At 35.5% G+C, this 22,343-nt stretch overlaps 1 protein-coding gene across 1 annotated transcript in view; it reads left to right on the forward strand.

Moving 5' to 3' along the window:
• Nucleotides 1-170: 170 nt before the first annotated feature.
• The window catches only part of CFAP47 (cilia and flagella associated protein 47), a 278,872-nt gene continuing 256,699 nt past the window's right edge, over nt 171-22,343 (forward strand). Inside the window, exons 1-17 of the mRNA XM_017733531.1 lie at nt 171-347; nt 2,495-2,646; nt 4,842-4,957; nt 7,023-7,161; nt 9,390-9,618; nt 10,226-10,380; nt 11,130-11,263; nt 11,847-12,082; nt 12,626-12,818; nt 14,815-15,028; nt 15,405-15,557; nt 16,217-16,406; nt 16,511-16,607; nt 17,841-18,057; nt 18,731-18,975; nt 19,920-20,050; nt 21,173-21,295. Coding sequence (XP_017589020.1) covers nt 171-347; nt 2,495-2,646; nt 4,842-4,957; nt 7,023-7,161; nt 9,390-9,618; nt 10,226-10,380; nt 11,130-11,263; nt 11,847-12,082; nt 12,626-12,818; nt 14,815-15,028; nt 15,405-15,557; nt 16,217-16,406; nt 16,511-16,607; nt 17,841-18,057; nt 18,731-18,975; nt 19,920-20,050; nt 21,173-21,295 — 2,901 coding nt within the window. The remainder of the gene's footprint in view (nt 348-2,494; nt 2,647-4,841; nt 4,958-7,022; nt 7,162-9,389; nt 9,619-10,225; nt 10,381-11,129; nt 11,264-11,846; nt 12,083-12,625; nt 12,819-14,814; nt 15,029-15,404; nt 15,558-16,216; nt 16,407-16,510; nt 16,608-17,840; nt 18,058-18,730; nt 18,976-19,919; nt 20,051-21,172; nt 21,296-22,343) is intronic.

The following is a 22,343-nucleotide window of genomic DNA, read 5'->3' on the forward strand; positions in this document are numbered from 1 at the left end:
CTCCAGCCCGCGGGAGCAGCAGCAGAACGAAGGGAACTCTGAGCTTCCGGGCTCTTTATTCTCCCGAGGTTGTGAGCAGTTTAGAGAGAGCTCCTTCTTTCTTAAACCCATAGTTTCAGTAGAAATAAACAGGCTTTCCTTACTACATGGACCATTAACAGTTGGACTCGATGGTGCTGGAGGTCTTTTCCAGCCTTAGCGGTTCTGTGATCAACTCCCTTGTCGGCAGCAAATCCTGCTTTGCCTTCTTGGCTGGCTTCGCGCTCTCCAGAATTCGTCCCGCAAGAAGCCCACGAGTTCCTTGTAACTTCGGGGAGCATTCTGTAAAAATGGGTCACTTTGCTGCGGTGTGAACCCCAAATCTGGGAAGTGACAGCTCTCTTACCTCATTTCGGAGTTGTATACTTTTAAGTTTTTTGACTGGAATAGTCCCCTTGTAGTATTTGCTTGATGAGAGCTTTCTCAAAAAAGAAGTAGTTTAAGTTTTCTCAGAAAAGAGGAGGTTTGCAATCTTTTCTCAAGATAGTATGACTGCTATTAATAACATCTGATAAGTTCTGGAAAAGTCACTGCATTGCCAGACTTTTTAAGGGCAAATGCATCTTTACTATTCTAACCAGTTGAGCCTTCCTAACCTATGTGGCTCCAGCAAAACCCTGCTGTGGTTAGTAGTTTATTGTTTGTAAATGATGTCAAAATTAAGATCAAAAGGTTGGAATGAACTGGCATCAGGGGCTGAGCAAAAGCTGATGTTGCTTTGTGTTCATGGCAACTTGAACTATAATTCAGGGTGGTCATCAATATGATTTTCAGATAATTGAAGTACCTTGAATAATTTCACTGAGTAGTGAGCCTTTCTTTTTGAGGGCAAGAGTGGCAGCTTGATTCTTATTAAACTGTAGCTGAAGACTTTTGGTATGAGCTGGAAACTGTCAAGAGTGCTTGATTTGGTAGGGCTGTGCTTACTCTGTTTTGTTAGTTTTTATCAGCCTTATCCATTTTTCATGTGCTCCAGAAGTGGAAAGGCAGAGTCAATTTTAGAAAAGAGAAAAGGTTACTAAATCATAGCTTTGTGGTTTTCCCCTCTGTGCTTAACTCTTGCCTTTTGCTGTATATTTTTATACCATTGTACAGGAGATGACCAAGATAACAGCTAGGGAACAAGATTCCACTTTACAGCCTCCGTTCCAGGAAGGTCTGTTGTGATGCCCCTTTTCATTCCCAGACCTTGTGTTGCTATCTGTGATTACAAGGCTCTGAAGTGTATGACTCCTCTGAAGTACATTCTGATGCATTACATACACAGAGTGGAAGCACTGAAAAATAACCTTTCTTGAGCTGTCATAGTGCATGGCCAAGAAATGCCTTTCAAGGAATTAAGCTCACAAAGCAGTTTTCCATAGGCTCCATTGTATGTTCCTAGTACAATAGAACAATTTTGTCTTGTATAAAATGAAAAAGCTTGGATGTTTAATTCTTTTTAGAGAACAGATAGATTCTACACACCTCAGAATTAAAACATGGCCACTCTTTCAATATCAAGCCCATAATCATGATGTGCATGACATAACAAATTTCCTTTAGTTGAGTATTTATACTGCTAGGAGGACTCTAAAGGAATAGGAGATGCTCAGACAGCAGAAACAGCAAGTAGTAAATTATGTTTGTGTATTTAAAACATAAATTAGAACAGAAAACTTAGAGAATACTGGGAAGTATTTCTGTCTTTCAGAAATAAAAAATATTTAACCTGGACATAAACAGCAGAAGACCACTGTGCATGGGGTACTGTGAATTGTAAGGAGACTGAACCACCAGAGGAGCTCTAGACTTTACTATGAGGCTTTCCTAGGAATGTGGGAAAGGCTGCATTTCCCTCTATGTGCTAGTGGGTTACTTGTATCTTCTGTTGAAGGACAGGTGCAGGGGGTGTTGGATTTAAACAGGAGGTTACTAACACCAAATGCAGCACTATTTTTTTGAGAGAGGAAGGGGTGCTCTCTGTCAGCTGCTTCTGGTTTTTTTTCTTTTTCATTTGACCCCCAAGACTGGAGGTGCCTTTCAAGCAGATTTTTAGTGTGCAGTGAGACTTTCTGTTGATGTCAGTCAGACCTACAGGAAACTCTTACCTGTCCCCTTTTGTTGCTGCTTTGAACTGAGACTTAATCCTTGTACTTTTCTCAGGCACTAAAGATATTCTTCTCTGAATAATAGTTGATTTAATTTTGTGTTGCTTCAGAAGGTTTTTTGCAACAGTAGGAAAAGCTGTAGCTCTCTTGGAAAGACTAGAAAATTTTGCTAATTCATTCTGTCTCTCTCTTTTCCTGTAAAAAGTCTGAACTTCAGTAAACAGGGAGGTAAAATTATAAAATCCTACATATAAGTTCATGGTAAGTTTTAAATCAACATTTGTGTTCTTCTGAAAATTAACTACATGTATATCCTTCTTAATCTAGAAATGTGTAACAATTAAAAACTTTTTTTTTAATTTCAGTTTAAATTGATTGTGGAAAATCCAGAAAAACCCATTGCGTCTGGACTTCAAGTGAAAGCTGTTGTGGAATATACTCCCAACTGTGCAGAAGATCTTCAGGATAAATTAATTCTTTTAGTAGACGATGACATAGTTGATATCCCCCTGCTTGGGTATGATATTCAGAAGTTCATGTGCTGCTGTTAATATTTGCAGTTTAATCTTGTGGGAAGTTTACTTATACATGTCAGATATGGCTTTGTAATTAGTCTGTCAATTGCATGGAAAACAAACAGTAAGTTTTCTTACAAAAGTAAGATTTTTTTTTTTCAGAGCAGTACATTGGTAAGAAGTTAATTGCTGTGATGTTCCTCTAAGATCACAGACAGTCTGGGTTTTTAGTTTTGCCTTATTCTAACTTGGTTGTGATAATGTTGATAATCTTGAATTCTGTATTATTAGACAAGTCAACAACTACTCTTAATGTTTTTGCTTTGTACTGAATCATTAATACAAAAGATTTTACAGTAATTGTTCATAACAGTTGCAAATCTGGATTATAGTGAAACATATGGTGCCTAATTCTACAAATACGGTGCGTGGTTTAGAGCAACGTCTCTTGTTCAAGGAATTTTGAAAATTTTTATCAGGGTAGTATTGTGAAGGTAAGGCCACTTAGGATGATAATGCTACTGGTGACTCTTTTCTGGAAAGGACTTCCAATAGATTAATAGATTTCACATCTTCATGTGTACTAGTTTGAAAGCAAACCAGTGAGAGACTTGAAGTCAGAACTACAATTTATTAGGAATATTAAAAATAAATGCAATAGTACAGAAACACTGACAGAGTCAGAATAGGACCTGACACCCTGCTGGGCAGGGTGGTGGTAGCAGTCCAAATAAACGGTGGCTGCACTCCTCTTGAGGTGATAGATGTGGTCCTGTTGAAGCGGTGATCCTGTAGAAGGGTCTGGTGCTCCTCTGAAGGCCCAGTGGTGGTTATGTAGCTCTTGTCCTCTGGGACCCCAGTAGGTAAGGGCTGAGTGTGGTGTTCTAGACCTCAGATTCTAAAACTGCTCGGTTCCTCCCCCTGGGTGGAGCATCTCACAGTGGGATGATGTAATTTTATGAGTCATGCTGTGAGGCTTGGTGGCCCATGAACAGAAGATATCCCCCGGAGGGAGTTATCAGGGATGTGTCATGGAAGAGACAAAGAACACTGCCCCACCTGGTTTTCACAGATGGTGATAGAATACATACTTTTGGTTACATCTTGCACTGTAACCTAAGACATTCATGTTTAAGTGTCTTTTGCAGGGAAAACGTTGACAGGCTTTAATATTTTTGTGTGTGTGTGTGTTTGGAAAAAAAAAGTATACTTTATGATTTCTTTTAATCAGCATTTTCCAAAATGTGTTTTGTGTCATGCAAAAGCAGTAAATTCCAGCTTCATAAAAAAACCCCAGCCAGCAAACTAAAGCAAGCAAATAAACCTCACACTGTATTAAAACACTAACCCCGAACCCTTTAACGTGACTACCTCCTTTTTGCACAGGTCTGTATCTATTAGAAAATCTCATTGCATTTAGAATGTATGCTTATTTCTGTCCACTTGGGAAGGGTGATATTTGAATCTTCAGAGGAGAATTACTTTTGTTTCAGTTTTCCAGTAAAGCTTCTTATAAGAATGTCTGGATGCAGTTGATTTGAAACACGGTTTTATGTGAGATCAGAGGTGTCACTGTATTGGAGTCTTTAAAATACAAGTTTCCTGAGGCATGATCTTTTCATTATGCCTAAAAAGTATCCAATACAGTGATATCATCACATTGGCTGAGGCTTTTAAATAAATAATAGAAGTACCTTGTGGTGTGTGTCATTACCCACTTCTGTCTGTTGTAATAAGTTTTGCTAAAGTTGCATAAAGTATGTATCAAACACAGGACTGTAAAAGGACATTGGCACTGCTTCCTCACTGCTTTTAGTTCAGGCAGCTCATAATGGATTATGGTGAATTATTTGGTCTTATTTTGTGATGCAACTAACCCATGATAGTTTCATTTGAAGTACTGTAATGAAGTATTTAAAATGAAATAGAAATGTGTGCATTTAATTTTGACTAATTGTTTAAAGCTATATTGTTTTAAAGTTAGAATAGTCAGTCATTAAACAGGCTGATAGATAAGTACCTCTCTTTTATACCTTCCCTGAGTATGCTGTAGTGCTGAAGTGAGTTGCCAAAACCTTGATAGGACAACTAGGACAAAAGGAGAACTCTCTTCCACTGGAGTGCTTAATCAAATTTCTTTTAAAATGCAAAGGTATTTTCAAGTTCTGGGAAATATAATGTTGTCTTGTCTCTGCAGATTAATTCCGTACTGTTGTCTGGAAATAGAGTCAGAGATGGATTTTGGTGAAATGATGGCAAACAATAAACTAATTACTAAAGAGATTAGAATTGCTAACCGTGGATCAACTTCAGGTAAATATTTAGTGTGCATTAAATCATACAAATATTTTATTTTATTGGAAAGCATCTTTTATGCAAGCTAAAACTTCAGTGACCAAGTAGCAATTAACTGAAATTTTGGGTTATGTAGATTATGAGTATTGTAGCTGCAGGTGTTGTACGTGGCCCGCTGTTTATGTAGCCACTACTATGTTTCCATTTAGGAAAGAAAAATTACTTTAGAACTTTGAAAATTTTATGAGTTCTCTACTTTTGAGTCCCATTTGAAAGATGTAAAAATAATAGTTGCTCATTGCCTTAGTGTGCCCAGCATAGACAGCAGAAAATTACATCTGCCCTTGCTTTGTGCTTCTGTGATCCCCAGACCTGTCTCTTGAATAAACAACTATGAGTTCCCTGCACTTTCTGAGCTAAAGTCCTCTAGGATGGGAATTGAACTGTATTTGTTGCTAAGAGATAATGAGAGGCCTTTTATTTTGCTGCCATAACTTTTGAAATCCTACAGCTTTTACAACAGGCACATCCCTAAATTTCTGTGAGCAGCTATTCCAAGGAGAGTAAGAAACATGGACAAATGAGCATAAGAATGCTTACCTGATCCAAATAACCTGTTTGATTGCCTTTTGCAGTGGACAAAGCTGCAGACACCTTTCTCCAGAAGCAGGGTGGCAACTATGCTGAATTTCAAACAACAAATTTAAGGCAGTTAATTATTTTGGTTCCTCATTTGTGCAGCTGTTGTTACGTTACAGGCTGTCTTTTTTTGCATTAGGCCAAGGTTGTGGGAACATTTGTCTCCTAGATTCTCATATGAAATACTGTACCAAGAGAAAATACATGATTACAGAAACACAGAGCTGAGTTGCACTATTAAAAAAAATCCAAAACAAAACAAAAAAACCCCCAGAAAAACCCCCAAAAATAAAAAAATCAAATTTCTGTCTAGATAAAGCAGATTTTTAATTTTTTTTTTTTCCATTAAACAAAAGGAGAAATTACTGGGGAGGGTTTTCCTAGCCAGTTCAACTTAAAGATGTAGTATGTAGTTTATATAATGTCTTTCTCATACATGCTAACTTATTACTTTTAGCAGTTATGATTAGGTGAAGAAAATGAGATAACCTACAGTACATATGCATCTACAACTAATTTGTATGATATTATTTTTTTCATAATGTATAGGGAACTGTTTCTAGGTATAAACTCTGTTGAATGATACATTCAGGCTGCATGGTGGAGTTTTATAGGATTGAATGAAAATTACTAAAAAGGTGATGGTTGGTAAAGAATGTCTTGAGGGCAGACAAGGGAAGAGCAGCTGAATCTGTGTTTCTGTAGGCTCTGTAAATCATACAGCAGGTCACAGTAACAGCACGTAAACTGTATGAGCAGGAAGTGCTCTATGCTGGCCTGAGACTTGAGAATTGCATTTAACTTGTCATCCCATGCACTAAACAAGTCCTTTATTCCTGTTTCTGATCTCATATCAGAGATTATCTTTTCTATGAAATAAAAAAGTGCATTTTTCATACATTTTAAACAATTTCTTTGTGTCTATGATATAATGACAGATCATTAGTGTTGTTTGTTATATACAGGGGTTTTTTGCATTTTAAACAATATTATTGTAACCTAGAAATACTTACTGTTTTCTTCTGCAGTAAGCTGTGTTAGGTACAGACCAAATCATAGAAGCTGTTTTTACCTGCAATATGCCCTTAACTTCCTGGCTACTGTATCTCCCTAGAGCTTTGTATAACTTGAAAATGTTACTTACAGCTGTTTTGTGACATAGTCACTTTTGTTTGGAATGTGAATATCTTTCCTGTTACAATCATAGCTTGCAAAATGGAATTGGACATGTGGTGTAATAATTAAAGCCTGGAAATAATGTCTACTCTCTTTTAGAAATAGCTTTTAAAAAGGTTAACTCTATGTTTCCTTTTTTTCGTAGGAAAACATAGTGCTTCTGAACATCTGCATTATGTGTTGTGTAATTTCAAGCATGTAATAGAAGCATATAAATCTACAGCTTTATATTTGTAGTGTTCTGTTTATTGCTCTGGGGTTTTTTTAGGTGTATTTAGAATATCATACGATGGGGTTGTCCTGTTTAACATAAAACCTACCAGAGGAGTGGTAAAGCCAAGATCAGTAAGGACAATTAAAGTGGATATCTGCACAGATGCACCCGGAGTCATCAAAGAAGTGATGAAGTGAGTGTATGACTGAAGAAATACAGCTCTATAAATTCCATTTTTGTCTGTTATTAATTCTTGTCTTTATTATGAATTGTTATCTAAAAAAGTTAAGTTCCTAAGCATCAGTTGCTGTCTTTAATATTTAGTTTTATTAAATTAATTTGATTGTTATATTATCTCCACGGAAAACTGGAGCATAAATTGTATACCTGGTTGTGTTAATAAAAATCTTTCATAATTCTTAAAGATCTGGGATGTTTGCACATTTTTCGGAATAAAACTAACCTGGGGCTTTTGTATCTTTCACCTTTCTGCACATCCTGTGTTCCTCACTTTTCTTAGCTTCTGTAACTGCTTGTTTTCTTTTAACTTTATATGTTTCAGGAGTCAGAAACATTATGGTGTTCTTTGATGTATCTTATTTTCACTGGAAGGAATGTATTTGCAACACTAACTCTTGTAGGAGTAGATTGCTGTTAAATGCTTACCTTATAGAATCACTGAGTGGTTTGGCTTGGAAGGGACATTTAAGTCCTGTGGTTCCAATCCTCCTGCCATGGGCAGGGACTTTCTACCAGACCACGTTACTCAGAGCCACATCCAGCCTATCCTTGAACACTTGCAGTGATGGGATGTCCCCAACCTCTCTGGGCAATGTGGGAATAGGGTGTGGTTGGTTTGTTGGGTGTTTTGGTTTAGTTTTGGTTCACGGTTTGGAGTTTCTGTGGGTTGTTTTTTCTGGTTAGTTCTTTTTTTTTGGGTTGGGGTTTTTTTTTGGTTTTTTTTTTTTTTTTTGGGTGAATATGGAAGCTTTCCATTTTATCTTAAGTTATTAAGATAAACTTTAAGTTCAATTTTTCTTGTTCTTGCTTTTGCCCTGTTGGAAGAGGAAATGAAGCATCAGGAGAAAAGTTCTCATAGAGTGACAGGCAAGGTGGTATCTGTGCTATTGCTTCACAGTTACATCCTCCTTCATACCATACTTTGGCTACTAACTTTCAACCCTTTGGTTGCTATGTGTCCTGCTTTATGCTTCACTTTTGCTGTCCAGGCTGCCATCACTATTTTCTTCACCTTATCTTGGCTACTGTTTCATGCAGTCTAGTAGATAATTTATCTATTCAGCTGAGAAAACATAACTACATAGAGCTCAGATTTCATCCTGCACCCTTTTCCTGCCTTAAATTCTGCTTAATTCTGTCAGTGAATTTGGTGTTTCCCAGTAGTTATTGTTATATTCTTTAGACTAAATGAAATGTTATGTTTTCTTGTTAAGCCTTGCACAAATATATTAATATATATGTATACAGGTGTACATATGTATTTAAACAGGGTTATATTTAAAGTCTTGTGATGGGTGTTTGACAGGAATTTGATTTGGAGAGAGTATAATTTTCATGAAAACACCATGGTTATTTCCATTTACCATGTTGTCTATAAACATTTACCTTCTATGTGCAAGCAAAATTATTCTCAGTGGAATCTTCTCTTCGAAAGTTTCAAGATGATATTTAGAGAGTTTGAGACCCTCTCCCAGATCCCTTGTGTAAATATATATGTGACTACTGAAAACAAAGATTTTTTTTTTAAATTAAAATTTTGTTTTCAGCTCAGAGGCTATTCATAAGGACAGATGATTCTGTTTGAAAAACAGGGTGTATTATTACTTGATTCTTTTGTTCATCAAGAACAAATACGCTTTGTTCCGGTAGAATTCTAATAACAAAAATTTGTACAATGTCTGTATGATCTGTTGGTCATTTGTGGTGTCATCAAGATGCAGCTCCCAGGCAGGAACAGCTGCAGTTCTTTCATGCTTATTCAGATGAACTTCTAGCTCCAGTTCCCTATGAGAAAATTAGGTATTATACACTAAAATTGGTATTTAGATACAAAGACTCTGAGGGATAAGAGCAGTGTATTGTCTGTGGACACTTCCTAATTCTTTGCAGATGTCATTCCTATCATGTCAAACATTTAGAAAAATTCAAAAAACAAAACAAACCCAAAACTCCACCATGTAAGGTGGGATTTTTCCTGATTGGTGATATTCCTGTAAGACCACTGTCAAGGACATGGCCTCTGCCCTGCTCTCCCCACGTAGTTTATCTATGGAAAGCTTGGATTGGGTCTTTTTTTTTCTTTTTTTTTGCACAAATTCTAATTCAAACCAAACTAACCAAACTGATTATTTCTAACACTTCTCTACATTACATGTTGCTGCTTATTACTCTTACTGGCAGAGTGGAGTTGGAAGGTCGTGGCTGTACTGAAGTATGGATCAAAGGTGTTGTGGTTGAACAAGTTCTTAAAGTTCTTGGAGTGTCTTGTGGAAAAGTACTGAAATGCATTAACTTTGGACCTCTTTACTTTGGGACTTCAAAGACTGAACAAATAAATTTATACAATGAAAGCCCTGAGTGTATGGATTGGGTAGCCGTACTGGAAGACAATGCCATTGGAGGAGAAATGGTGAGAAACTGCTCTGGTTTTTATTTTAGTTGAAAACTAGTTTTCATTTCTACATTTGCATTTTTTATTTCTCAACATTCATGTTCTAGTCTCGTTTACTATATCGTAGTTTTTCCTGATCAATAGGCTTTCCAAAACTTCTGTCCAACCAACATGTTTTTTACTTCAATTTAACCCTAGAACTGAGTTTTTCATTTATTTCTGTTTCACTATGTGATATTTTAACCTTAAAAATGCTAATTGCATTCCCTGAGTGTGGTTCTTCTAGTTTTGCTGGGGTTTTTGTTTTAGCAATTTTGCTTTAAATCCTACTAATTTTTTTTTTCTTATTACTTACTAGGAGTTACAAAAATAAACTTTTGAGTTCTAAGATGTCAATCATCTGTGGTTTCACTTGTTTTTCTCAGACAGTGAAATAATCTGACTGAGAATCATGTTTCAAAAAGAGAATTCAAAACATCGACATGAAATTGATTTAAAAATTGATTATTAGTCATGTGATGTGTAACTATGTCAATGTATTTCCTGTGTTATGTCTTTCTATTTGTTAAAAAAAAAGGGAAAGAAGAGCAGGCTGAACTATTCCATATTTTGATTTTTTTTTTAGGGGACAGATCTTCAGGGGAATACAGATGCTGTTTTACAAGACTTAAGCCTGAAAAATAGAGATGTAGATGTTTCCACCTTGATCTTGTGTGTTCCCAATGAAGGAACTTTGCTGCCTTATGAGAAATCTTTGATTACACTTTGCTTTAGTCCAGAGTGAGTGAGTGATACCAATTAAATGCACATGCATGCACAAGTTGATTGGTCTGCACTGTTCTGCAAGATCTGTGTTAGAGAAAATAATTTTGAGCTAATAAGTCTGCAAATTATTTCTGAATAACTTCTTGTGTATTTATGTGTGTTAAAAGGAATTTCTTGGTGTGATTCTGCAAATAAGAAAGCAAAGTCTGAAGTGTTTCTATGATTTTATGTTTTATAATACACTAAGGGTGTATTTGGAGCAAGAGCTGGTTGAGATGGTTTTGTGAGAATAGGAATTTTATTAGATTTTGTCATATGTTAACCACCAAGAGAGTGAAACATTTCAGAGAGCTCTCATCTCATTAAAAAAACAAACAAACAAAAAACCCCAAAACAAAACCAAAAACTAAACATAAACAAACATTTCTTCTTGGATAAGGAAAAGAAAAAGCAAATGTGCTCTTGCCATTTTCCCTTACTCAAATCTAAATACAGGTAGTTATTATGCATGTGGTATTAGTTTAGAAAACTGTTATAGACTGGAAAAGATATCAAATTACCAGTCTAATAATCACACAGATATTGATGAGTTTAAATTTGTTACTATTTGCCTTTTTTGAAAGGAAGTGTGAAGATCATTTGTTCGAGCTGTTACTGACAGCAAAGAGGCCAGACTGGATGTTCAAAAATATATCTTGATTTTTTGTGGGTTTAGAGGTTTATTTTTTTTCCTATCTTTTAATTAGAAATTGTGATTCTTACAGAAAATTTGAAAGAAACCTTGAAGTGAAGGACTCATCACTGGTTCAAGATTATGTCCTGTTTCTGAGATTTGAATCTGTTGGGAAGAGAGGTGGCTGTATACAGTCCCTCAGTGACGGTGCCACAGCAAGCACAAGTATGTTAGAAATGTATAGTCATCATCAGAAATATATATATGGATGATAAAATTGTATATCTTGATATTTTAATTTTTAAAAACATTCTTGATAATCTTAATAGTTTTATGGTAAATCTGCTTTGTTTGTTTGTATCAACACAAATAAATTAACTTGCATCTTTAATGCTTCAGCACCAAAACCTCTTTGAACAGTGAGTAGGAAGGAGGGATTAATGTGTGTCACGAATGAACACCTACAACTTAATTATAAATTATAATAATTGTAAGTGAAAATATTTGAAGGACATAAAAAGCCCCCAGCACTTTTGTAATACCAGTTTTGTGTATTTTCAAGTGCGTGTGTGATCATCCTCAATCTCCTTACTGAGGGTATACATTATCTAACAGCTCTTATAAGTAAAGATCTCAGTGTTAGGTTTATAAAAACTGCATTATAAAACATTCTGCTTTGTGGTGTTATTTTATTTTTGTGACTATACAGCTGCAGCATGACTTCTCTGTTAGTGAGATAATGGGTGTGAGAGGGGTTTGGTTTTTTTGGTTTTTTGTTTGTTTGCTTGTTTTTGTTTGTCTAATGCAGGGAGTCATTCTTGTCACGTGGACTTAGCTTTGATGGGTTCTGGGTTTCCTGTGATGTTAACTCTTCAGCCAGGAACAGTAATTGATTTTAAGGAGTGTTATTTGGGTGAACAAACACAAGTTGTGTGCACAATGAAAAATGAATCCGAGTTCCTTCCAGTGACATTCAGCTTCCGCAAGACTGCTCACTTCAGTATTTCTCCTGAAAGAGGAAAACTTGAAAAAAAATCTGAAAAGGTAATTCCCTCTTTCTCTTAGGTTATTACTTTATATTACTTTGTATTACTTTAAATGTGAAAAAAAATTGTAGTACTAAGGCAACTTTAAAAGGGTTTTTTCTCTCTGTAAATTTTTTTTTAAATTTTTACTGATTTGAGAAGATTGATTTATACTCAAATATTTTTTCAGGATACTGTTAATTTGTTTCAGTAAATAAAAAATATTCAAGTAAGATAATATTTCTTTTAATGGAAGAAACCTTGCCAAAAAGTAAGTCAAATATGGAAACATTTACAATTTCCCAAACCTGTAATTCAGGACAGAAGATTTCTCTCAGAAGTAAACAAATGAGACTTTGCTGTGTTCTGATGTGTCACACTTTTATGTTACCTTATATTGCTAATTTTTATGTGCCTATTGGTACATCTGCAAGCCCAGTTTTGAACACCTGTCTTAGAGATGTGTGGACAGAAGTGACTCAGTGACTCAGTCATATAGAGAATTACACAAAACTTGACTCTTTTCTGCCTCATATGTCTCATAATGAGTCTTCTTTTCCAGGAAGTGAAGTTTTCATTTTCTCCACGTCAAATAGGAACATTTGAGATGAAGCAAATTATTGATATCATTGGTACAGGAGTAGATAAAAATAATGTGGATGTTTTGAAGACAAAATCCTTTCATCAAATATATTTGACCTTACTTGGTGTGTGTAAATCTAAACGAAAAAGCGTTCTATTCACAATTAATCCTGGTAAGATGCTAAAAACGTAAGTGAAAAGTGATAAAATGTTTTAAACCCACATTTTCAGCATTTTAAAAGAGAATTTTTTACTCTGTTTACTTTGCTTGTAATAAGTAATATCTCTTTGGGACTGCAGGGAATGGTCAGTTGTATAACATATGTCCCATAAGACTACAAAACAATGGCTAAAATAATGGTACACCCTCCCATAACTTTATAAAATATTGAACTCTTAAAGCATAAATTCTCATCATACTTTTATAACTTTTATAAGGTTTAGCTTTTGCAAGCAATGCTGCCGCAGTGCTAAGATGTTTCAGGAATAAATTGAGAGGTATGTAAAGCACAGGAAGAACCTAGGAAAGATAACAGCATGTTCTTTATTGATTCAAAGTTACTACTGCCAGATGAATTTGCCAGTTCATACAGCCTGCTACCTGTTCTGTGTCCACTGGCTCTTCCCCTCCTGTGAAGCCCGTGCCAGCATAAAGAATCTTTCAGGATGAGCAATAATTAGCCTTTAATTTGTTCCTTGTATTCCAGATGTTTTCTGTGAACAAACACTTTACAGTAGATTTGACTAAGCTGTCACTGAATTGTAAACCAGTCATGGCAAACATGATTTTTTCTAGCATCAGATGTGCTGCAGCCTCTGCAGCACCGCTGCAATGGGCTTGTCCTGTGCACTGGTGCCTGTGTGTTGATGTGGGGGGGAACTTGAATTCTCTTTAGCTGCTGCCAGCTTGAAGATGTACTCACTAATGAGAAACAGGAAGGCAATACTCATTTTCTCCATTGTGGGGGAGTAAAAACAGGAAGCTACTGGAAAGTTTTGATAAAATGCTGTTCTTCCTACAAGTACAGAATGGTTGATAAGCCACTGGGCAAATTCCTGCTACTTTCAGGAAAGTATTTCTAATCCATGGCTATCAAGAATTGATGAGAAACTGAACTTTGGCAATTTCTTTGTTTTATTATTGAAATCCAGAGCTCCTTCAGTTTTCCTGCTTCAGAAACACAATTGAAATAAGTGGTTTCTTTGGATCAAAGATTTAATGTAGTATTCAAGTTTTTTGGGCTTTCTACATGCTCTTGTCTGCCATTTGCTGTATAATGTCCCCATTTTCCTCCCTTTTGCAGGTTTGTAAAGAGGTTATGAGGGATATATGTGTTTTGCTTTTAAGCTTGAAGTGTGGAGGAAAAATTATTTTGTTTTTTTCTGATCTTTTTCTAGATGGTTCTATATCTTCCTGTTATCTTCTCCTACTCTCTGCAGATGAGTATGTGTACATGTGTCTCTGTATTCAGGTGAAGGCAGGGGAGAGACTGGAATGAAACTTCTTGCAAACTGTGCTTTTCTGGCCAGTGGAAGTTGTAATCACTCCTGTGGCTTAGAAGATGGAAAGTAGTTTTTGATTTTTTGGTTGGGTTTCTTTTTGGTAGCCATTTTGGATTAAAGTAAGGCTAAAGTGGGTAAAACAAATGTATTTCATGATCAATTTTTTTTTTTTTTCAGGTGAGGCAGGAAAGGGCAGTTGAAGTATAACTTTTTCTGCCATAGTTTTTCTCTTTAATGTTCATGTGGATGTGCTTTTCTAAAACTAGAGTGACAAAGATCTGAGCTTTCTTTTTGTTGTTATAGCTTGGGAGCTTTTGTCAAAATTCATGCCTGTGTTTGCAGCCCTTAAGACAAGCTTTAGGATGCTGTGAACAGCACTGGGACAGAGGCAGCTGAATGTCTGATGATGTGTCTATGCAAGACAAAGCATCACAGCTGGAAACAGCTGGTCTGACCTCGTCTGTTTGTTTGTGTGATCCAGGCCCAGGGAGGCAGTTGGCTCTTGATATGGTGTGAATGCCTTCTTCCCTCTTTTCTGAGGAAAACACAATGGGATGGGTGACCAGCTGTTGTGCTGCTGGGTAGACCATTGCAAATTAGATATATTTTCTGATACATTGAATTTTATTTAGAAAATATTAGTTTATGTTTTATTTGAATTTTAAGGTCTAACACCCTTGATTTCCAATGCAACTGGACAGTTTGTAGCTCGTGGCACAGGACAGCTCAGTGATACAGCACCTGTGGCAATCCTTAAATCAACCCAAACACAGATTCATACTCACCGGAAAAACAGGAATTGTAAGGATGATGCACTTACAGCTTTTCCTAATGATCGTGCAGCCAGCCTTAGGCCTAGTGAATGGAATAAAAAGTACAGGTAAAAATTATGTGAATCTAGTATTTAAACTCATAAATGTATCTATATATCATATAGTAGATCAAGATTGGTTACTCATATGACAGTTCACTGGGTTTTCTTCAGGCTGACAGTACTTTAAAATTCATTGCATTCTTGAGTCTCTTGCACATAAGTTTCTTGAGTGTTTTTACAAGAAACTAAAAATGTAGCTATTACATTTGCAATATTTCATTTTTATTTTTGCCTTTACAAGGTCAAATATTAATAATCAGTGTGATAACAAGAATGTGTGGAATGAAATATATATGTATCAAAATCAATACGTTTTCATTCTAACAAGACCCAGAATCTTTTTACATGTGTAATGAAACTACAATTCTCTTTAAATATTTAGGACAATTTTCACAAAGAATGAGAGATATAATTATATAGACCCAGATTTTGCTTATACTCACTCTGAACAACTGTTAAGAGAAGAATGTAAGAAATACTACACAGACTTCGTTTCCAGGTTAAGACATCGTCGTTTAGCGAAAGAGGCTGCTAGGTAAGACTTGGTTTAAAGGGTAAATAAATACTTTAGGCTCTTACACAAAATATGTGAATATATATGCAGAATTAACTTAATGGCACCAATCATATACCTAAATTTGCCCCATGCCAAAATGCCTATGATCTTGGGACTTTCATTTATAATGCATTCAAAACCTATTTTATTCAGATATTTAGACACATAGAGGTCACTTCCTGGGTGAAATGTAGGGATAGAGGCAGGGCACTTGAAATTAAGCTTAAAATGAACTTAAATTAAGGTGTCAAGTTTTAAGAATACTTGGTTATGGTTAATAGGAAAAAACGTAACATTGTTTTGGATTCTTTTTAAATAATAAATATGTGTTTCCAACTAGGATGTCTAGCTCACCCCAAGTAATGGAAACAATATGTAAATTGTTATCTATTCTTTGGACTGAAGCAGATACAATCCTTTAATCTTACTGGTCATCTAGCCTTATTTTACAGTAAAAACCAAAACAATAAAAGAATCTTCAAGGTATTTTCTGTGCTTGAGGGTTTTTTAAATAATGAAATATTCCTACTTAAAATATTAATTGTTTTGTTTAACAATTTTAAATAATTTCATGTGTAGATCGTGGAATGCTCAAACTTTTAGATTCCCACATTCCTGTTTTTTTTCCTTCCCTGTAGGCAGTTTCATATTTATAACAATCCTGTGAGCATAGGCATTAAATCAGCTGAAGGTCTTAAGTCACCAAACATCTCAGTTGCAGATTTTCCCAAGGAGAAGCTACAGCACAAAATGCTTCCTTTAGATGACAATTGCATGTTAACCAGTCGAAAATTGGCAGCAATTGCTTCTAAATCTACAAACAAAGGAGTAAGTTAAATGCTTGAGTAGTATGTGAGCATAATATGTTCACCACATTAAAAAGCATAGGAATTTTGATCCTGCTCTGAGACAGTGTCTTGTGCTTACCACAGGTTTGGAGCTGGCTTAGTCCTATGCCATCTTCTACTCAGGAGAACAAAGATTGTAGTCTAACTTTGACACACAAGCAGCTTCATCAAATATTCATTGGTAAGATTTTTAATTTGGTTACTAAATGCATATAGTTGTTATAAAAGCACTTATTTATAGTAACACAATTTATGATTATAATTGTTCACCCTTAATAGAAAACAGATTAATTTCGAAGACAGCTTGATACCTACAGTAGCGTTTCACTAGAAATTTGTAATTCTCAGAAAATACTCAGATATGATTAGGTATGAACATGTAAAAGAAGAGTTTTGAAGACTGCTCATACCACAACCTCTTACAGAGAAATCAACACAGAATAGTGTGAGAGTTACTCATACCCTTATGCCTTGTTATTGGGTAGTACCTGGACCAGCCTTAATATCAGCAAGATTCATGGGAGTGCTCAGAATATTTCTGGGAATTAATGGTGAACATTGGCACACCCAAAAGTAAAATTTCTTCAGGATCCTCCTTAAAATAATTTCAGGGTAATGCTCTGTGATGGGGAGTAGCACCTTCTAAAACCTCTAAGGGACGTGTCTGTTCATAACGCTTGTTACTACTACAGGTCTATTTTAAGGTCAACTTTTCTTCAGTAAAATTACTTAGCAGCAAAATGAGAATTTTCAGTAACTCCTGGGCTTTTTTTTATTTTCAGTCAAGCCAGACATTGAGCAGTGTAGCTGTGTAGACTGATATACTTGGGGAAAGGTAGAACAAGCTAAACATAATAATACAAAAAGTGCTGAGAGTTTTGTAAGATGTTTGATTAGTGCCATGAGTGCTCAAGTTTATGGGCCAGCCTAAAAACTAGTGACAGCAGTAAATTAGGTAGTGAAGTAATTCTGTGACCATCAAATGACATGAATTGTTAAACCAAATGGTCACACAGGGAGCAAACCAACAGGTTGCATACATAAACTTTCAGGGACTTGGTGGTAATTTATCCTTTTAAATATCTGCTTAACTGAAAGAAGTATTTATGGCTATTAATAGTACCGTTAGTAGTGAGCACATTGATTTCCTATTTTAACAGTTGACTAAAACAAGCACAATCAAAAAATAAATGTTGCTAACTTTTGACTTGTTCTACTGAATATATTCACAGAATATGAATGATATTTACTTCCAGATTTTAGTGAGAATTTGTTCCACTACACGCTTTTGCAGCTGACTAAGTTTGTAATTTGAAGAACTAAAATGTTTTGATCATAGTATTTTAGCAGTTATGTTTCCTTACATTAGCTTTTACTTTTTAGTGTAGAGGATCTTATTTCTTATATATTTCAGGTCCTTCTACTATAGATTTTGGTGATGTTTGTGTGTATTCTACAACAACCAAAGAGCTGCACATCATCAATAACTTGTCAGTTCATATATGGATACAAATTGAGATTGAGGTTGTGGAATTGCAGGAGACATCTCCATTGTCTCAGGTGGTGCCTCCTCTTACAAAAACTCATATTCCAATTGTATTTGAGACAAACACTGTTGGAATGTTTAAACGGTAAGGCTTTTTATATTTGTCTGGATTTACACATTTTCTTGGCAGTAGAAAAATTAAAAAAAAAAAAATCACCTGGCTGATTTTAAAGTGTAGTCTTGATTATTGCTAATGGTGTACACTCATTTATGGTGACATTGCAATAATCAATGCAGCTTTATGTTGCAAAATTTTTCTAGTACAGTACTGTTTCTTGTTTTTTTTTAAACCACAAACAAAAATCTGTCCTGTGGAAAGCCTTTATAGCTACAGGTGCATCAGGGAAAAAGTTTGCTATTACAGTGTATTTGCTAAGAGAAATTTTTATGGAAAATACTGTTCTCTTTCCAGCCTAGTGTTGCATCACTTGCATCCATGCTCAAGTCTTTTGATGTAGTTCATGGGAAAATGTATAAGGAAGCTGTTTTCTAGCCTGCTGGAATGAACTCTCTGCTTTCTAATGTTGTTAAAATGACTGTGTGAGATTGATCATCCTTTAGGTAGATCTTCACTTCTAACATGATTTAAGCAGTATGCAAAACAATTGCAAACTTTTCTCTTGTCAGCCTTAACTGTGTGGTCACACTCAGTTGTTAAGTATTTTCTTGCTAATGATTATATTTCATGTAAATTTTACTCTGACTGCAACATAATAAATCCATAAAAATATTGACAGATATATATTTTTATGTTACAGATCTTTCAGTTACAAAATAAACAACCAACACCTTGGGCATGTGCTGGTAGTTGCAAATGCAATGCCTATTGAACTTCAGCTGTCTACAAGGGAACTGATTTTGACTCCTGTTCCTGGCTGCCTAGCAGGAACAGAGTTTAGAAGAACTGTCCGGCTATGCAATCCCAGAAACCATCCTGCTGCCTTTACTTGGAGACCTGTAGCTGGAGATAGAAAATCTGCATTTACTATAAAGCCAACCAGAGGTATGCTATGCAAATACAGTGTGTGTATGTATCTTATATGTCAACAGCATTAAATAAGACAAACATTTAGCTGATGCTATAAACGGTATTTTTAGATTTCTGTCAATATATGTGTGTCCCAAAAGCAGTATCAGATCACAGCTTAGCACCACAGCAGCATTCTCTGTGTAAGCCCTGGCCTGAATGCATTCTCAGTCCAGCTCCCTGCTTCCATGTCCAGCCAGCAGTGCTCGTGTAAACATTTATCTCTGCACAGATTGCTGTCATTTCAAGAGTGGGGCAGCAATATCATACAGCTCATCAGGATAGGAAATTTTCCAAAAGCACTGAATGAAGCTGCTAAAAAGCTGATGAAGGTTACGTAACATAAATGGAATTCAATCTGGGATTAGTTTGCATTTGCATTATGGATCAGTATTTGTTAGATGTGTGTGTAGCTTTCACCCTCTTTCCGTTGAAAAATAGTATTCTGCAGGAGTTTGTTGGAGCACCGTTATTAAAGAGCTAACTGAATTGCAATTGATTTGGTGTGCTCTGATTCTTGAGAAAAGATATTTCTGGTAATACAAATTCAGACTCAGTTGCAAGCAAAAAAGTGTATATGATCTTTCAGAAAGTTGCTATTATGCAAGAAGGATAGTGTGTTCTTTTACTTTTGTTTTTAATTTTGACTATTAATTAGAGTAATGGCTAAAAATACCAGTAAACTTTGAGTGTTTTTGACTGCAAAATACTAATAAATAGATTATGCAATTGTCATGAGAATCCAAAACCTAAATTTACTTAATTCATCCGACTGTTCAACACCTAAGAAATGTAGGTTTACATTCAGTAGTAGAAGGTCATTTCACTTTTTTGTGCCTATGTTATTTCTAATTATGCAATGTAATTTGACAATTGTACATGTGTATGCTATAACATATAAATTATGTGCATATATTTAGGGTTTGTGGAGGCCTATAGTGATCTGGAGTGTGAAGTTGTTTGGCATCCAGGGTTCTATACTCCAAAAGAAGGAGAATTCACCTTGTGTGTGCACAAAGGAAGTTCAATTAACTTGAAATGTTTTGCAAAGGTAACAATTCATGCAGCAGCTTTAGAGAAGAAAATGTGTGGATTTTTTTAAACATGTAATGCCTTAATTATATTTCCAATATAATCTGGTTTTGTATTAAAATATTTTAATTTCATATAGCTTTTACTTAACATGTTTAACTAAAGAATATGCTCCAGAGACACGAAGGAGAAAACAAAGCAAAGACAATTTACCTTTTTCTTGCTTTTGATGATGTTCTTCCTTTGGCATCACAGTGTAGTGGTCCTTATATATTGTGGGGCAATTATTGTGCTTGGCTTGCTTAATTTGACTAAACAAAGGTTGAGACATTCGATGACAGCTTTTTAGATATATATTATTTATTAAAGGGATAAGAATCTAGGTGTGCGTGGGAAGGTATGCTTCAGAGTTTCAGGGTAACAACAGGCTCTAATTTAATTTTGCGTTGTTATTTGAACATGGTATTTGAGAAGCAAAGTTCTGGATAGTCTTCTAAACAGTGGCATTCAGCTTTGGTTAGTCATTTGTTGTCTTACATTGCATACCAGAGAGTATGAAGAAGAAAGACTTTTTTTTTTTTTTTCACTCTATTCTACTGGCTAAATGTTCTAGAACTTTCATTGGGAGCCAAGAAAAATTTTCCCTTTCTTTTGATGAGCCCATTTATGTTTTTGTTTTTTTTTCCCAGCAGCTATTTTTCTTTTCTTCCTCTTCTTTTGAAGCCTTGGAAGTTTGCCATATGTAAACCAGGATGTGTTTAAATTAGAATATTTGCATTTCTACTGCTATTAATATCTCTGAAATATCTTGTCCTGATCACACATTTGGAATTAATGGAGTTTGTGCTGTTAAATTAAATTTAATTAAAATATTTTTATTGATCTTGAAATTAGTCCAGAAATATCTGTGGGCCTGTGAGTCTGTTCAGTTTGAGTCTAGATTAGTTCAGTACATTGAGTAAATCTTGTCTCACATTTAAACTGTGTTTTTCTGTTTGAATACTTCCAATTTTTGTATTTGCACAACTATACTAGCCCATTAGGTAATAAAAAAATTAGGCTGAATTATTTATTTGTACTTCGGAATACGTTATTTGGTTTGCTTGTTTTATCTCTCTCTCTTTTTTTTTTTTTTTAATAGCTTGGTACTACTAGAGTTCAGTTTATGATTCAAAGTGTATCCTTCAGTCACATTCCAGTGGGTTTCACTACTTGTAAGACAGCCACTCTTCTAAACAGAGGACACAACCATGCATACTTCCAAGTAAGAGAAAATGATGTCTAGCACACTTAATTCCTTGGGTTGGGGAGCAGAAGGGAATTAATTTTACCAGATCATGTTATGGTTTTGTGTTTTCAGTTATTAAATATGCACCTATTTAGGTTTTTGTGATGTTTTCTGGAGAAACAATATTTATGTCTGTAGGAATTCTATCCCTCTGTCAAATTTGCACTGATGGGTAGATGGGCCAACAAACAAGCCAAGTGGTGATGACCAAATCATTCTGGCAGTTTCATGAGAGCCAGGGGTGAGGGCAGAGCCCCATATTGGGGTACCCTACAGAAAAGCAGTTACAGCTTGGTTGTTTTCCTGCATTGAGAAACAGGACAGAGCAAACTGGCTGCTCATCCTACCCATGCTGCCAGTCAGTGCATGCAGGGACCCAGACGAGTCACAGCACATGTGATGACTTTGCTAAAACCAATATCTAGGGGGAAGAGGGGCAATGAATTAGAGAAGGGATGAGATGGATGCCAGAGTGGGTAAAGACATAATACACAAATTAGTAGGAAACCTAACCTCATTAGTTTTGCTGATCAGAGGATAATTGCTGTATGTCGTGAAGGAAAATAATTTTCATTAAAATCCTCAGAGTTTTTGTTACTGCATTATTACAGTACTGAGAAACATGTTTAATTTATTTTGATTTGTACCCTATTTCTCTTTTTATCAACTGAGCATTGAATAACAAGTAGTACTATAGTCTTGGAGGATGGGCCTGAAAGAATAAAATCAGCATAGTCAGTAACATAAACAAATGTACCCAGCCTTTTTAACCCAGCCTTTTTAACCAGCCCTTTTAACTCTTAAGCAAAGACATGCCTGGTTGGTCTTGGTCATTATCACTTGTGTAGCTGTACTTGAAAAAGCTATCTGTTTGAAGTGCATTAGAAGAGAATAAATTCTTTTTTGTCTTTGCTAACTGTGGGTAAACTGAATATTTACTTCTAATATTATTACTGAGCTATACAGAAATGGGGCTCTGTGTCCCATCTTACTGTGAATGCCAAAAAAGAAGTGATGAATTTAT

Source organism: Corvus brachyrhynchos, unplaced genomic scaffold (assembly GCF_000691975.1).
Source record: "Corvus brachyrhynchos isolate BGI_N302 unplaced genomic scaffold, ASM69197v1 scaffold34, whole genome shotgun sequence".
Lineage (NCBI taxonomy): Eukaryota > Metazoa > Chordata > Aves > Passeriformes > Corvidae > Corvus > Corvus brachyrhynchos.